The sequence below is a fragment of the Ictidomys tridecemlineatus genome, chromosome 8 (assembly GCF_052094955.1).
Source record: "Ictidomys tridecemlineatus isolate mIctTri1 chromosome 8, mIctTri1.hap1, whole genome shotgun sequence".
NCBI classification, from domain to species: domain Eukaryota; kingdom Metazoa; phylum Chordata; class Mammalia; order Rodentia; family Sciuridae; genus Ictidomys; species Ictidomys tridecemlineatus.
In genome coordinates this window covers 94,433,143-94,449,179 of record NC_135484.1, presented here as the reverse complement: position 1 = coordinate 94,449,179, position 16,037 = coordinate 94,433,143, and the positions used below count along the sequence as shown (strand labels likewise).

Genomic DNA, 16,037 nt, shown 5'->3' with positions numbered 1-16,037 from the left:
TGAAAGGCTCATATAACATATTCAGATTCAATAAATAATATAGTAGGATCAGAGACAGTCCTGAGAAGGGTGGTAATTTAGATGGCGAATGCCTTACCTTTGCGTTTGAGTGGCATAGCTGTTATCATAAGCCTCATAGGTCTGGTCATCGTATTCACCCCCATAGCCATCATCATACCCCTAGAAGGAAAGGGGTACAAATACCTATTAGCAATCAATTTGAAAACGTGGATCTACTTTAGGCTAATAAGATTTTATGCAAAGTGACCTTGGGTTAGTTTTTATGCTTGGTTAGTAACCACACATCCCATTTTACTTGATTAACAATTCCCACATAACCTTGAATAATATTACATGGGTCAAATATTAATGTTCTTTAATTAAGCTGAACACATCAGAGAAGTAGAAATATCCCCTCTAAGATTTCCTGAGAGTTTTGATTAAAACTAATGAAGACCATTGAAGAAATTCAAAATAACTTTTCTTCTGAAAATATTATGGGTAGAAAGTAGCAATCTATGTGATTGCCTGAGAGTGGTGCTAACAACGTATTTGTTGCAACCCACTGGGAGGTTTCTTTTCTTTTCTCCTAATAATAATCATAATTAAGACAGAAATATAAAGAACCAGATCCTTAATTTGTAGTTAACTTTCAGTAAAAAGGGTGGACTCATTATTCAAAAATGAATAAAAGAAAGGAAGAAAGAGGAAAAGAAGCTGGAGTGATATAAAGATCTTTTATTTGTTGCACAAACTTTATGTTTTTAAAAAAAAAATCTCACAAATAAAATAATGCTGGATGGTGAGTTTGGTTACCTGACTAAATTATGCTGATAAAGTGAATACAGATTTGTCATTGCAGAATGTGCATGCAAGCTAGCAATTATACACTCCCAGTTATCAATCACTCTGTGAGTGATTTAGTTTTATTTCCCTTTGTGGTCATTGACTTTAAACCCTAGCCATCCATCTTGATTACTCCCTAGTTCTGGAAAAAAAAAAAAATCTTTAGCTTTTCTGCCTCTGGATCTTTTCTGGTACATTTCTTTCCATGGAATGTATTTCCACCCTACCATACCATTTCATATCTCCGTTTCAGTCTGGAAGCTTAGGAATTTCTCTTTTTGTTCTGTGATAGAAATTGAAACAAACTGTCAAGATGAAAAAATTTCAATATCCTTGTGAACCAAAGCTTTTGAACAAATTTAACCTGAAGACTAATTTTTATTATTTTAAAGAAATTTTAAAATTTTATTACTTTATTTATTCTTTTCCCTATGGTTTGCCCTTTATATAATGCTACTATTTACACATGTGATCTTTTAAATCTGACTTCCAGTCTTTTGTTTTTCTATTTGTAATTTCCATTTTATCATATTTGTGCTCTGGGATATGGGGTAATTTCCCCATTTGATCTTTGAACCTTCTAACGTGGTTCCTATTGAATTGAAAAATATTTAAGCATTCTAACATCGTCTTTAGAATAGTATTTTAAGAGATCTTTGATAAGTAGAAAGCATATCATAATCTATAAAAGATTTATAAACCAATTATTTAATATTGAAAAAATAGTAGTTATTTTTCTTATTCTTCAACAACCAGTTTTCTTTTAGTAGTTTTATTTATTAATTTAGTATTTATTTATGATTAAGCAACATAGCTAGTGTTGCTTGATTTATGAATTTTAGTGTCTTCTTTTTTTTTTTTAATTGACCAGCCACTCAGGTTGTTCAACTTTAGTTCTATCATAGAATCCTCTTCATATTTCTCCCCATTTCTGTCTTCCTAATATACTTTGATCATAAATGCTCTTAAATAGTCAACATCTTTTTTGTTAAGTAATAATACACAATATACATTAATGATCGAAATTGATTGATATAATTTTAATTGTATTATATGTGTTTTCAGTTCTTTCAAAGTTAGTAGTTGCTCATTTTATTATTTTCTTGGTTGTTGATATATTTAGAATCATTTATCTTTTAACTGTCCCAAAAGTCATATTAAGTTGGCAATGTTTTGCCTATTTCAGTTGTACATTCCTGTAATCCTTGTCACTTGAGGGGCTGAGGCAGAGGGGCTGAGGCAGAGGGGATGGCAAATTTCAGGCAAGCCTCAGCAACTTAGTGAGATCCTCAGGAGCTTAGTGGGACTCTGTTTCAGAATAAAATTTTTAAAAAAGGATTGGGTATATACCTCAGTAGCAAAGTGTCCCTAGGTTAAATTCCTAATGTGAAAATAAAAACAGAAACAAACCAAAGATATTATTTCTAAATATTCAAAAATATCAGATAATCTATCACTTCTTTGTAGGTTACATGAAGACTACTTCCCAAAGAACAGCATCATTGCCCTGTGGTCCAGATTGATGAATTTCTAGGTAGAGGGATTTTCCTAAGATCTCCTTTCCTTGTTCTCATTTCTCACTGAAGCATCTTTTTGGGGAACCTCTCTTAAGAGGTATATTGGAGAGAAATATTTTTATTTTTCTCCGTTTTCCTCTTGTTTATCTTTATACTACTTCTCCTCCCCACCCCAGCTTTTTTTATTTTCTAGGTGAAAAATTCCAATGGTACAGAAAAGTTTGACTAAGAGTATAATGGAAATTGAATTATCCTTCTGGACTCATTAATTCTTGATATTTTGTCACATTTCTAAATATTTCAGCTTACATCTCCTAAACATAGGGCATTCTTATTTTTAAATAAAAATATGATAATATTTATAAAGTGATATAAATTTATAGCATTACTGCTTCTAAATCATAATAATTACATAATACTGTGAAATCCCTAGTCAAAGTTTCACAATGATTTCAAATATTTATGAATTTTATAGTTATTTTAATATTTTTAGCCACTATTAATAAATATGCTATATTCAAGTGGACTTATTTTAGCTTCCATATAGGAGAGAGAGCACAGTACTTGTTTTTCTGTGTCTGGCTCTTTTCATTTAGCATAATGTCCTCTAGTTCCATCCATTTTTGCTGCAAATGACAGAATTTCTTTCTTTATGACAGAATAAGGCTCCATCATGTAGGATGTTCTGAAATTTCACAATGCCATGCCTATGCGTGACTCTTTTTCATTCTTCATGCTGAATACTCAATATGCTCTTTCAATTTAGAGGTTTGGTATTCTTCATGTCTGAGAGATGTCTTAACATTTGTCTTCTCCCCTTCAAGAGTTAGGCCTCCTTCCTTATTGAAAATTTGGAATAGGGACTTGGAATCAGGTTCAGTTTATGTTCATTCATTCATTCATTCAATAAACATTTGTTTGAGTGCCTACTATATGCTAAGTATTGCTCTAAGAGCTAGAAGTTTAGTAATAAAACAATAAAAACAAAAAGGAAAACCAGGGAATCAGACATAAGTATTACAAAGTCTATACCTACACAAAGAAAATGGCACAATAAGTCAGGGTACTAGTGAGACTGAATCTTCTACATTGGTATGTTAATCTTTTGTCCTATATGATACCTCTTATCCTTTCCATTTTACCTAGAGAGAATTCTTAAAGTTCTTCTTCCAACCATTCTATGAAATATTTAACTTCAGTCACACACACACACACACACACACACACACATACAGAGAGAGAGAGAGAGAGAGAGAGAGAGAGAGAGAGAGAGAGAGAGAGAGAGAAGTAGAAGATTTCTTCATCCCGGGCGCACTTTAAGCTTTCTGTTCTCAACCCAAAGACTCATCTCTTTCCAGTGAAACAACCTCAGTTGGAATTTCCTAGCGCTGTAAAAGGACAGTCCAGCACTCTCCCTGGGGATCCACCTGGGTTGCTCACATTGTGGGATCAGTGGTTACTTGCCACAGGTGCCTCAGAGGGCACAAAACTCTTTTCAAATGTCTAGGTTCCTGTTCTTCCACCAAGATTATAAAATTATGGCCTCACTCATCTTTTCCTTTTTTATTCAGGAATCATGAGTTCTGGCTTCTAATAGGAGGTAAGGATGTATTAATTTGTTTTGTTTCATTTTATTTATTTATTTTTTATTTACATCTCATAGCAAGGAGCTAGAAGAGCCAGGGTGAAGGCAGGTAAGTGTTCCAGGGCTCCAGATTCCCTGACTTTCCTATCTTTCCCTCATTTCTATTGTTGAAATGCTACTGATCTTCAAAATAATTTTATATGAGGCAATCTTTAGGAAGCTTTTCCTCCCCTTACAGAGCATAGGATGAGTTTGAGTCCTCTCCATTTCAATATCGGGTTGTTTTCTCTCCCTGGTACATAAAATGTCTAAGATAATACTGTACTTATTTTTCCAAACTTTTCCCTCATTTTAGAATTTAAGTTCTTAAAAAGGATAATGTCATAGTTAAACATTTCTTCCATGTCTTTTGGTGATTAGCACAGTGCATTCCATAAAGTAGTTATTTAATAAATATACATTGAGGTGTTAGTTTAAGCAAGAAAACTAAAACTATCTCTTCTAAGGTAGATATAAAATTGACTCAAATAAAATCACCACTAAAAGAGCAATATTTCAAATGATAAATATACTTATCCAAAATAGATTTACCAATAGATCTGGGGAAATTATTACATTTTACTTCCTCACTTACAATATTACTTTTTTTTTAAGAAGTACATTGGAAATCTATAAAATACATAGAAAATTTCCCTATTAATCCCCAGTTTTCATAAAGCATATAGTACAATGGTCCCAAATAATTGTAGTTACTATAAAAGAGAAAATAAATATGAATACATGCATATCATTTATTTTTGTTCTCTAATACTCGATATAATTTTAAGTCATCTTTTAAATAAAAATATTCACACACATAAATATTTATAAATTTATTTGTACATATGGAAGTGTTTAAAATGCATAGTACTACAAAACAGTGAACCATCAATAGACCACAGTCACAAAACAAAAAGGATTATAATGTTTAGGGTGCCAATACTCCATCCTGAATATTAAAAACAGAACAATAAATTATTCATAAATAAAAAATTCTCCTTGTATAAATCAGATGGTTTTTCTTATGGTACTCTAAAAGAGTAATAAGTAGGTAGCTTTCTGAAAAAGTAAGAGAAGAATGTTCTGGAACCTAAGGCAGGCAGAGATGATAGCACAGCCGTGAAGACATCAACTCTGGCTTTATTCTACCTGGATTCCATTCCTAATGAGATTCCCCAATGTGGAAGCTTGGCCAAGGTTTCAGTCTTTCTAAACCTCAATTTCTTCATTTGTAAAATGGGAAAGATATCAACTACCTTATAATTTTTTTTATAGAAATTTAACTACAGGTAACTCTAAAGTGCGCATACACACACACACACACACACACACACACACACACACACACACAATTCAGTGATTGCTCAATAACTATTTACCATCATGGTGAAAGAAGTGGCTTTGAAGAACAACATTATAGACATTTTAGAGACCACATGGAATTCTTGAGAGTAGGCAAATGTGTACTAAAATTTAGAAAGAAGGAAGAGGATCAGAAAATTCTGATTTATTCTGAAATTATATCAAGAACTGGGCCTTTCTTGAGAATTTGGACCAGTGAAGAACCATCTGGTTCAGTTTCAGTTCATTCTTTGATTCTGTAAACATTTGTTGAGAATCCACTGCATGCTAAGTATTGCTCTAGGAAGTTTGAAGTTTAGCAATGTAACAACAACCAAAAGGAAAACCAGGAGACTCATATGTGAAGAAATATTAAAAGGAAGGTCTGTACCAACAAAAATTCAAATGGAGCAATTAGACTGGGGTTCTGGAAACATTTTGTGAAAACATGAGCTTCTCTTTGATTTTCTAAGCCTATAGACAAAATGCTGGCAGTAAAGTCCCAGAGCAAAAGGAAGCACACTGAGAATCAGGAAAGAGTAATGTCAACTGACCAGAGATCTAGCAGGTCCATTTGAGAAGTAACAGTGAGCATCCTCATGTACCTATTAAAAGTTACAAGATCAACAGAACTTGGGGGACTTCTCAAAGAATCTTGAAACTCTTAAGAATTAGGGAAGAATAAAGATAACACATGGTATGTTTTACAGAGTACGATTTTTTTTTTTAAGGCCAATAAAGTTCTAGGAAAGATGAAACTAAAATTCTTAGAGGCCATGTTGATTTTCTTTTTTTTTCCTTTTTTTTATTGTTGGTTGTTCAAAACATTACATCTAATTTGATATATTTCACAGTTTGATTCAAAAGGGTTATGAACTCCCATTTTTACCCCGTATACAGACTGCTGAATCACATCAGTTACATCAATTACATTTCCATTGATTTACATATTGCCATTCTAGTGTCTGATGAATTCTGCTCTCTATCCTATTCTCTACTATCCCCCCTCCCCTCCCCTCCCCTCCCCTCTTCTCTCTCAACCCCCTCTACTGTAAAACACTTCTTCCACTTGTATTATTCTTTCCTTACCCCTCACTTCCTCTTGTATGTAATTTTGTATAACCCTGAGGATCACCATCCCTTTCCATGCAATTTCCCTTCTCTCTCCCTTTCCCTACCCCCTCTCATCCCTATTAATGTTGATCTTCTTCTCCTGCTCTTCGTCCCTACTCTGTCCTTAGTTACTCCCCTTATATCAAAGAAGTTATTTGGCATTTGTTTTTTAAGGATTGGCTAACTTCACTTAGCATAATCTGCTCTAATGTCGTTTCTTAATGCAGAGTAATACTCCATTGTGTATAAATGCCACTTTTTTTTATCCATTCATCTATTGAAGGGCATCTAGGTTGGTTCCACAATCTTGCTATCATGAATTGTGCTGCTATGAACATCGATGTAGCGGTGTCCCTGTAGCATGCTCTTATTAGGTCTTTGGGGAATAGACCGAGAAGGGGAATAGCTGGGTCAAATGGTGGTTCCATTCCCAGCTTTCCAAGAAATCTACATACTGCTTTCCAAATTGGCTGCACCAATTTGCAGTCCCACCAACAATGTGCAAGAGTACCCTTTTCCCCACATCCTCGCCAACACTTGTTGTTATTTGACTTCATAATGGCTGCCATTCTTACTGGAGTGAGATGGTATCTTAGGGTGGTTTTGATTTGCATTTCTCTGACTGCTAGCGATGGTGAGCATTTTTTCATGTACTTATTGATTGATTGTATGTCCTCCTCTGAGAAGTGTCTGTTCAGGTCCTTGGCCCATTTGTTCATTGGGTTATTTGTTGTCTTTTTGTCTAATTTTTTGAGTTCTTTGTATACTCTGGATATTAGGGCTCTATCTGAAGTGTGAGGAGTAAAGATTTGTTCCCAGGATGTGGGCTCCCTATTTACCTCTCTTATTGTTTCTTTTGCTGAGAAAAAACTTTTTAGTTTGAGTAAGTCCCATTTGTTAATTCTAGTTGTTAACTCTTGCGCTATGGGTGTCCTATTGAGGAATTTGGAGCCCGACCCCACGGTATGTAGATCATAGCCAACTTTTTCTTCTATCAGACGCCGTGTCTCTGTTTTGATGTCAAGCTCCTTGATCCATTTTGAGTTAACTTTTGTGCATGGCGAGAGAAAGAGATTCAGTTTCATTTTGATGCAAATGGATTTCCAGTTTTCCCAGCACCATTTGTTGAAGATGCTATCCTTCCTCCACTGCATGCTTTTAGCCCCTTTATCAAATATAAGATAGTTGTAGTTTTGTGGATTGGTTTCTGTGTCCTCTATTCTGTACCATTGGTCCACCCGCCTGTTTTGGTACCATTACCATGCTGTTTTTGTTACTATTGCTCTGTAGTATAGTTTGAAGTCTGGTATCGCTATCCCACCTGATTCACACTTCCTGCTTAGCATTGTTTTTGCTATTCTGGGTCTTTTATTATTCCATATGAACTTCATGATTGTTTTATCTATTTCTACAAGAAATGCTGTTGGGATTTTGATTGGCATTGCATTGAACTTATAGAGAACTTTTGGTAATATCGCCATTTTGATGATGTTAGTTCGGCCGATCCATGAACAGGGTATATTATTCCATCTTCTAAGGTCTTCTTCTATATCTTTCTTTAGGGTTCTGTAGTTTTCATTGTATAAGTCTTTCACCTCTTTTGTTAGGTTGATTCCCAAGTATTTTATTTTTTGGGGGGATATTGTGAATGCAGTAGTTGTCCTCATTTCCGTTTCAGAGGATTTGTCGCTGATATACAAGAATGCATTTGATTTATGCGTGTTGATCTTATATCCTGCCACTTTGCTGAATTCATTTATTAGCTCTAATAGTTTCTTTGTAGACCCTTTTGGGTCTGCTAGGTAAAGAATCATGTCATCTGGAAATAGTGATAATTTAAGTTCTTCTTTTCCTATTTTTATGCCTTTAATTTCTTTCTTCTGTCTAATTGCTCTGGCCAGTGTTTCGAGAACTATGTTGAACAGAAGTGGTGAGAGAGGGCATCCCTGTCTTGTTCCAGATCTTAGAGAGAATGCCTTCAATTTTTCTCCATTCAGAATGATGCTGGCCTGTGGCTTATCATAGATTGCTTTTACAATGTTGAGGTATGATCCTGTTATCCCTAATTTTTCTAGAGTTTTGAACATAAAGGGATGCTGTACTTTGTCGAATGCTTTTTCTGCATTTATCGAGATGATCATATGGTTCTTATTTTTAAGTCTATTGATGTGGTGAATAACATTTATTGATTTCCATATATTGAACCAGCCTTGCATCCCAGGGATGAATCCTACTTGATCATGGTGTATGATTTTTTTGGTATGTTTTTGAATCCGATTCGCCAAAATTTTATTGAGGATTTTTGAGTCTAGGTTCATTAGAGATATTGGTCTGTAGTTTTCTTTCTTTGAAGTGTCTTTGTCTGGTTTAGGGATCAGAGTGATATTGGCCTCGTAGAATGAATTTGGAAGTTCTCCCTCTTTTTCTATTTCCTGAAATAGTTTGAAAAGTATTGGTGTTAGTTCCTCTTTAAAGGTTTTGTAAAACTCTGCTGTATACCCATCCGGTCCTGGGCTTTTCTTAGTTGGTAGTCTTTTGATGGTTTCTTCTATTTCCTCAATTGATATTGGACTGTTTAGGTTGTCTATATCCTCCTGACTCAATCTGGGCAGATCATAAGACTTAAGAAATTTATCTATGCCTTCACTATCTTCTATTTTATTGGAGTATAAGGATTCAAAATAATTTCTGATTATGTTCTGTATTTCTGAAATGTCTGTTGTGATATTACCTTTTTCATCCCGTATGCTAGTAATTTGGGTTCTCTCTCTTCTTCTCTTCATTAGCATGGCTAAGGGTCTGTCGATTTTATTTATTTTTTCAAAGAACCAACTTTTCGTTTTGTCAATTTTTTCAATTGTTTCTTTTGTTTCGATTTCATTAATTTCAGCTCTGATTTTAATTATTTCTTGCCTTCTACTTCTTTTGCTGTTGTTTTGCTCTTCTTTTTCTAGGATTTTGAGATGAAGTATGAGATCGTTTATTTGTTGGTTTTTTCTTTTTTTAAGGAATGATCTCCAGGCAATGAATTTTCCTCTTAGAACTGCTTTCAATGTGTCCCATAGATTCTGATATGTTGTGTCTGTGTTTTCATTTAACTCTAAGATGTTTTTAATTTCCTCCTTGATGTCTTCTAAAACCCATTGATCATTTAGTAACCTATTGTTCATTCTCCAAGTGATGCTTGATTTTTCCTTCCTTCTTTTATCATTGATTTTCAGTTTTATTCCATTATGATCAGATAAGATGCATGGTATTATCTCTACTCCTTTATATTGTCTAAGAGTTGCCCTGTGACATAGTATATGGTCTATTTTTGAGAAGGTTCCATGTGCTGCTGAGAAAAAAGTGTAGCTACTTGATGTTGGGTGGTATAGTCTATATATGTCAATTAAGTCTAGGTTATTAATTGTGTTATTGAGTTCTATAGTTTCCTTATTTAACTTTTGTTTGGAAGATTTGTCCAGTGGTGAGAGAGGTGTGTTGAAGTCTCCCATGATTATTGTATGGTGGTCTATTAGACTCTTGAACTTGAGAAGAGTTTGCTTGATGAACATAGCTTTAACATTATTTGGAGCATATATATTTATGATTGTTATGTCTTGTTAGTGTATGGTTCCCTTGAGCAGTATGTAGTGTCCCTCTTTATCCCTTTTGATTAACTTTGGCTTGAAATCTATTTTATTAGATATGAGTATGGACACTCCTGCTTGTTTCCACAGTCCATATGAATGGTATGATTTTTCCCAACCTTTCACTTTCAGTCTATGTATATCTTTTTCTATCAGATGTGTCTCCTGTAGGCAGCATATTGTTGGGTCTTGTTTTGTGATCCATTCTACTAGCCTGTGTCTCTTAATTGGTGAGTTTAAGCCATTAACATTTAGAGTTATTATTGAGATATGGTTTGTTCTTCCAGCCATATTTGTTTATTAATGTTACTAAACCTGATTTGTTTTCCTCTTTGATTACTTTCCCCCTTTTATTGTCCTACCTCCCGCTGTTGGTTTTCAATGTTATTTTCCATTTCCTCTTCCTGTAATGTTTTGTCAAGGATTTTTTGAAGAGATGGTTTTCTAGTTGTGAATTTTTTTAACTTTTGTTTATCGTGGAAGGTTTTAATTTCATCTTCCATCCTGAAGCTTAATTTCGCCGGATACACGATTCTTGGTTGGAACCCATTTTCTTTCAGTGTTTGAAATATGTTATTCCAGGATCTTCTAGCTTTCAGAGTCTGTGTTGAGAGATCAGCTGTTATCCTGATTGGTTTACCCCTAAATGTAATCTGCTTCCTTTCTCTTGTAGCTTTTAAAATTCTCTCCTTATAATGTATGTTGGACATCTTCATTATAATGTGTCTAGGTGTGGATCTCTTATGATTTTGCACATTCGGCGTCCTGTAGGCTTCTAGGATTTGGGATTCTGTCTCATTCTTCAAGTCTGGGAAGTTTTCTCGTATTATTTCACTGAATACATTGTTTATTCCTTTGGTTTGGAGCTCTGTGCCTTCCTGTATCCCAATGTCTCTTAAATTTGGTCTTTTGATATTGTCCCATAATTCTTGGATGTTCTGCTCATGGTTTCTTAGCAGACTTGCTGAGCTGTCTATGTTCTTTTCAAGTTGAAATACTTTGTCTTCATTGTCTGATGTTCTATCTTCTAAGTGATCTACTCTGCTGGCAGTATTCTCAATTGAGTTTTTAAGTTGGTTTATTGCTTCTTGCATTTCTAGGATTTCTATTTGTTTGTTTTTTATTACCTCTATCTCTCTGTGAAATTGATCTTTTACTTCCTGGATTTGTTTATGTAGTTTGTTGTCAATGTGATCTTTCATTGTCTGATTTTGCTGTCGCATGTCTTCCTTGAGATTCCAGATCATCTGTAGCATGTATATCCTGAACTCTCTCTCTGACATTCCCTCTGTTGCAGCTATTACCTCTTCTAAAGTTGAGTTGACCTGCATTGCTTATGGTCCTTTCTTTCCTTGTCTTTTCATGCTGCTCACGTTTCTTTCTGCTTGGTGAAACTGTTGTGTTTATGAGATTTTCCCCCTAATTATTTATATTGCTCTTGTATAGTTGAAAAATCTCCCTTGCAGGGCGGGTAGTGGCTGTGCTCCTCCTCTAATTGGTGTGATCTGTCTACTGCGCTGGCGGGCCGCTAGGCCTGCTCTGCCGGTTGTTCGCAGGTCTGCCCACCATGCGGGTGCCGGTGGCGGCTCTGCTCTGCCCCCACTCCAATTGTGGCGATGTGACTACCACCCCCTCGGGACGTTGGGCCTGATCCGGATGCAGGCGGCTGCTCTGCTCTGCCCCTACTCCAATTGGAGTGACGTCTCTACCATGCTGGCAGGCCTCTAGGCCTGTTCCGCTGGTGGGTCTCAGGTCTGCCTGACTCTGGCAGTAGGGGGAGTTGGGGGTCAAGAGTCCTTTGGTCCTTGCGGTCACGCCCACGGAGAGATTTTGAAGTTTCCTGGTTGTTTGCCAGGTGGGCGGGGCTGTTAGCAGAGCCCGGAGGGCATGGCCATGTGCTGGGCCATGCGGGGACCCTTCTAGCTGAGTTGGGCCACCAGGAGCCGCCTGAAGAGCGGGGCAGCTGTGTCTGCGTGGCTAAGATCCGGGCGGGTGGTTTGGCTGTTCGCAGAGCGAGAGCAGGGCCTCCTGGGAGAGCCGGGATGGCGGGGGCGTCTGCCGGTTTGGGCTGCCACTCCACTCAGGGCCGCCGCCACTTTCAGAAGCTGCTGGTGGCTGCGGGATTGGACCTCTGCGCCCGCCGGGGGGGCCACCTGTAGAGCCGGGTAGCTGCGGCCGCGTGGTTAGGAACCGGGCAGGTCCCATGTTGATTTTCTTAAGAAAAATAAAAATATGGGTATTGCTGGTGAAGTTTTAAGATAAATAAATTACTGAAATATTATGCTTCCTAAAAGCCAGTCACAATCTGCAAGGGATTCAAACTCAATGTGTATATTCAATTGAAAAATAAAATTATGAGGGAATCAAAAATTCTAAAACAAACATTTTTTCCCCATTCTTACTTCATTATTTCTACTGTTTCCTTCAAAAAAAATTTACTCTTAATATGGCGGGGCCTGTTAGTTTATTATTATTAAAAAATTAAGACTACTTTAGATGCTAATCTAGTACTTAAGTTATCAGAGTCTCAAAGTAGATTTTGCTAAAATGTAAAAAGTAGGAAGAATGCATCTGATGTTCCAATAAAAGAAAAGCCTACTTTATCAATTAACATGTTTAACTTTATTTTCTTCTTGTTGTAGAGAGATGAGTTAGTATTTCTCATAAAAAGAAATACCCAAGGAGATAAGATTCTTTCCTTTCTGGAAGCTGGTCATAAATGTATCTGTTTTCTCTAGGACTTCTTCATATGTTTTCAGTTATAAACTCCTTAGTTCTCTGCTTTTTTTTTTTTTGCCATCACATATGTTCTATTTTTTTTGTATTACAATTCTTAACATACACCACAATTTTTCATATTTCTGTTTATATATAAGGTATGTTGACACCAAATTAGTTTTCTGCTTTTTGAACAAAAACTTTTTAAAAAGTTTCTTATAAAATCCTTATAACATCTTGGTCTTTTTCTGAATCTTTATAAGTCCTCCAGAACTCACTTAAGTACAGTATGAAGTACATGACTAAATTGAAGGCCTGAGCCATAATGAAAGAAGACAATTGCTTTGTAGGTTCCTATGAATTATAGATCGCTTCATACATCTGAGTATTGTGCAAAAGCTGCATATAAGACAGAAATGTATTACTACTAACCCACAGCTGTATAACATCAGCCTTTTCCAAACATACTTTGGAAAGTGCTTCTCTTCTTTAATACGCATACTAATTTTTTAAGTTAAGGAGGTTATTTTGACATAAACAATCATTCTTGAATAAAATTCTGTACCAATTTTGGGTTGTCAAATATAAATAATACTACCTTTACACATAAACTTAAAACATAGTGATTCATCAGACTTAAATAACTATTATCTAGGCAATAGATATAAAAGAAGACCAAGACATAAATCCTTCCTTTAAAATGTTCTTATTCAGTGGTTATCTGGCAAATGCTTAAAATGAACTCTTCAAAGATTGTATGTGTGCATATGTATGTGTATATGTGTGTGTGCATGTGCACGTGCACATATATACATAAATATATTATACATTTTACTATCATAAAGTACACAAGTTACAAATAAAACATTTGAATTTATTATAAATCCTATCCACATATAATTTCAGTGTGACTTGTTAATTATTGAAAAATTTTCTGTTATATAATCGTATGTTATAATAATGTTATACACAAATACTTGGTTACACTCTAATTAAGCAAAGAAGATGCCCATGTTATTGATGAACATGTATGGTTCTGAAATAAATGTTAATTGATGTGTTCATTAATGTTGACAAGTAAAGTGAAAGTGAAATCCCAAATACATATGTCAGAACTTGTTTGTTTGTGATATAAATTACTCTCAATCAGAGAATGGTTGTTCACACATACTAGAAAATTATCTTCTTGACTTTTTCTACTTATAATGTAAAGGCTATAAACGAAACACAATTTTAAGTTCAAACTGCACAAATAAAATTTCTCTGTAACTTTCATAAGTCCAAACCATGAATGAAACAAAAAGTCTAGACCTGGCTTTTAATATTTGCCAATTGCAGTGTAAATACTCTTATAAAAATTGATTTCATCAAGATGTCATTGAAAACGGATTTGGGAAGAGCTCCATGGTAGTTCCATTATATATTATTTCCATCATGCAAACACAATAGATGCAAATAACCTAAAGAGTATAAATTGTAACAAAATAATGATGAGTTTGCTCTCCTTAATACAGTTTAAGTTTTTATCATTTAATGGCTGTTTAATTGCCAGCTAACAAAATTCCTAAAAATTTTACATGCAAACTTGTAAGACAGTTTAGTCAGGTTTGCAGCACACTATTGCTTTGGCCTATTAGAGGAGCTCAACAAGTATATAAAAAATGGAAATAGCGATGGGCAGTGTTCCAGTAGAGTATACAATAAGTGTTATGGGAGCACATTGGTAGAATTCCAAAGTCTGAAATTTCATGGAGAATTCCCCAGAGAAGTTCTTGCTTGAGATAGGTATTTAAGGATCACTAAATATTTACCAGATGAACAGGCAGGTAAAATGAGGACATTCCATTTCTAGGTACACCAAGTCTGAACACAAAACATCATCATCAACAACAACAACATTGTACTTTGTGAACCACTATTTAGTATAAAATGCTTAAGAAAAAAGCAGTTAGGCTAATGGAATCTATAGGAGTCAGGTCAGAAGTGTTTCCTATAAATGGTAAGGGGTTTTATCTGTACCCAGTAGAAAAGGAATCAATGAAAGGTCTCAAATACTGGAATGACAGTTTTGATCTACATTTTTGAATTGTTACTTGATTTTTAAAAGTCCAGGTCTCCTGGGACTGAACTCCATTTTCTTATTGACATTTTCTTAAACTTGCATAGTTAGGAGAAAGTCCCTGAATAATAACTGTAGGATTTTATTTTTTTGCCCTTGGTTGTTGTTGATTTGACATTGTTTTAAAAATGTCTTTTAATTTTTCATTCAACTATCGATACTCTGTATGGAAATTTGTGAAGGAATTGGTTAAAGGTATTTTCTTTTCTTTCTTTTTTTTTAAAGAGAGAGTGAGGGGGGGGGTGGACAGAGAAAGAGAGAGAATTTTAACATTTATTTATTTTTTCTTAGTTCTCGGCAGACACAACATCTTTGTTTGTAGGTGGTGCTGAGGATCGAACCCGGGCTGCACGAACGCTAGGGCTTGAGCCACATCCCCAGCCCCTAAAGGTATTTTCTTCCAGAGAATTAAGTGCTTTCCTGGAAGGCAGTTGGAAGAGCAGCAGAAAAGCTTGATTCCATTCAGAGTTGATTTTTTAGCAGTTGGATATACAGCTATGAAGCTCCAAGAGCCTGAACTTGAGATACAGCTTTAGTAAGCATCAATATATAAATGACAGTTGAAAAAACCCACCACAGTGTACATTGTTTACCAAGAAAAGAAGCTTGATCTGCAACATGCTCCACATGAACACAATGTTACAACCCCCATTTCCTTCTAGAAAAGGAAGATACAAGTAGCAGCTGTAATAAATATACTCATATTTTATACAGGAGGACCCCACTCTGTGAATAAAATCAATCTTGAATTTATCCAAAACATATTATTCCTTGAAGAGCTTTGCATAATCCCCATGCCAATTTTTGTTTAACAGTGACCTGTGAAAATTTCTGACTGAACTCTTGTGTACATTAGTTCACAAATCAAATAAAAAATTCTGAAAAATGCAGAAACAAATAGTATATTAAGTAACTTCTAGATATAATTTGAGTTTTTCTAATCAGTACTAATTTATACAGACAAAGGTTTTGATGATTTCCTGTAACTTAGAACAGGGGGTCCGGAAGGATGGGGAAATATTGGTCAATGGATACTAAGTTACAGAGGAGAAATGATGCTCCACTTCACCTTTTGAATATAGCCCTTGCTGCTCATTTTCATGTTTTTCTTTTCTACTACTTCCTCT

General features: G+C 35.2%; 1 protein-coding gene across 20 annotated transcripts in view; it reads right to left on the bottom strand.

Moving 5' to 3' along the window:
* Khdrbs2 (KH RNA binding domain containing, signal transduction associated 2) overlaps window positions 1–16,037 on the bottom strand; it is a 586,688-nt gene that overhangs the window by 91,849 nt on the left and 478,802 nt on the right. For all 20 annotated transcript variants that reach the window (XR_013425076.1, XR_013425077.1, XR_013425079.1 and 17 more), the window contains one exon: window positions 98–180. Coding sequence is in view for 3 of the 20 variants with exons in the window: in XM_078019828.1 (XP_077875954.1) it covers window positions 98–180 (83 nt within the window). In the remaining 17 variants the exon portion in view is untranslated. The remainder of the gene's footprint in view (window positions 1–97; window positions 181–16,037) is intronic.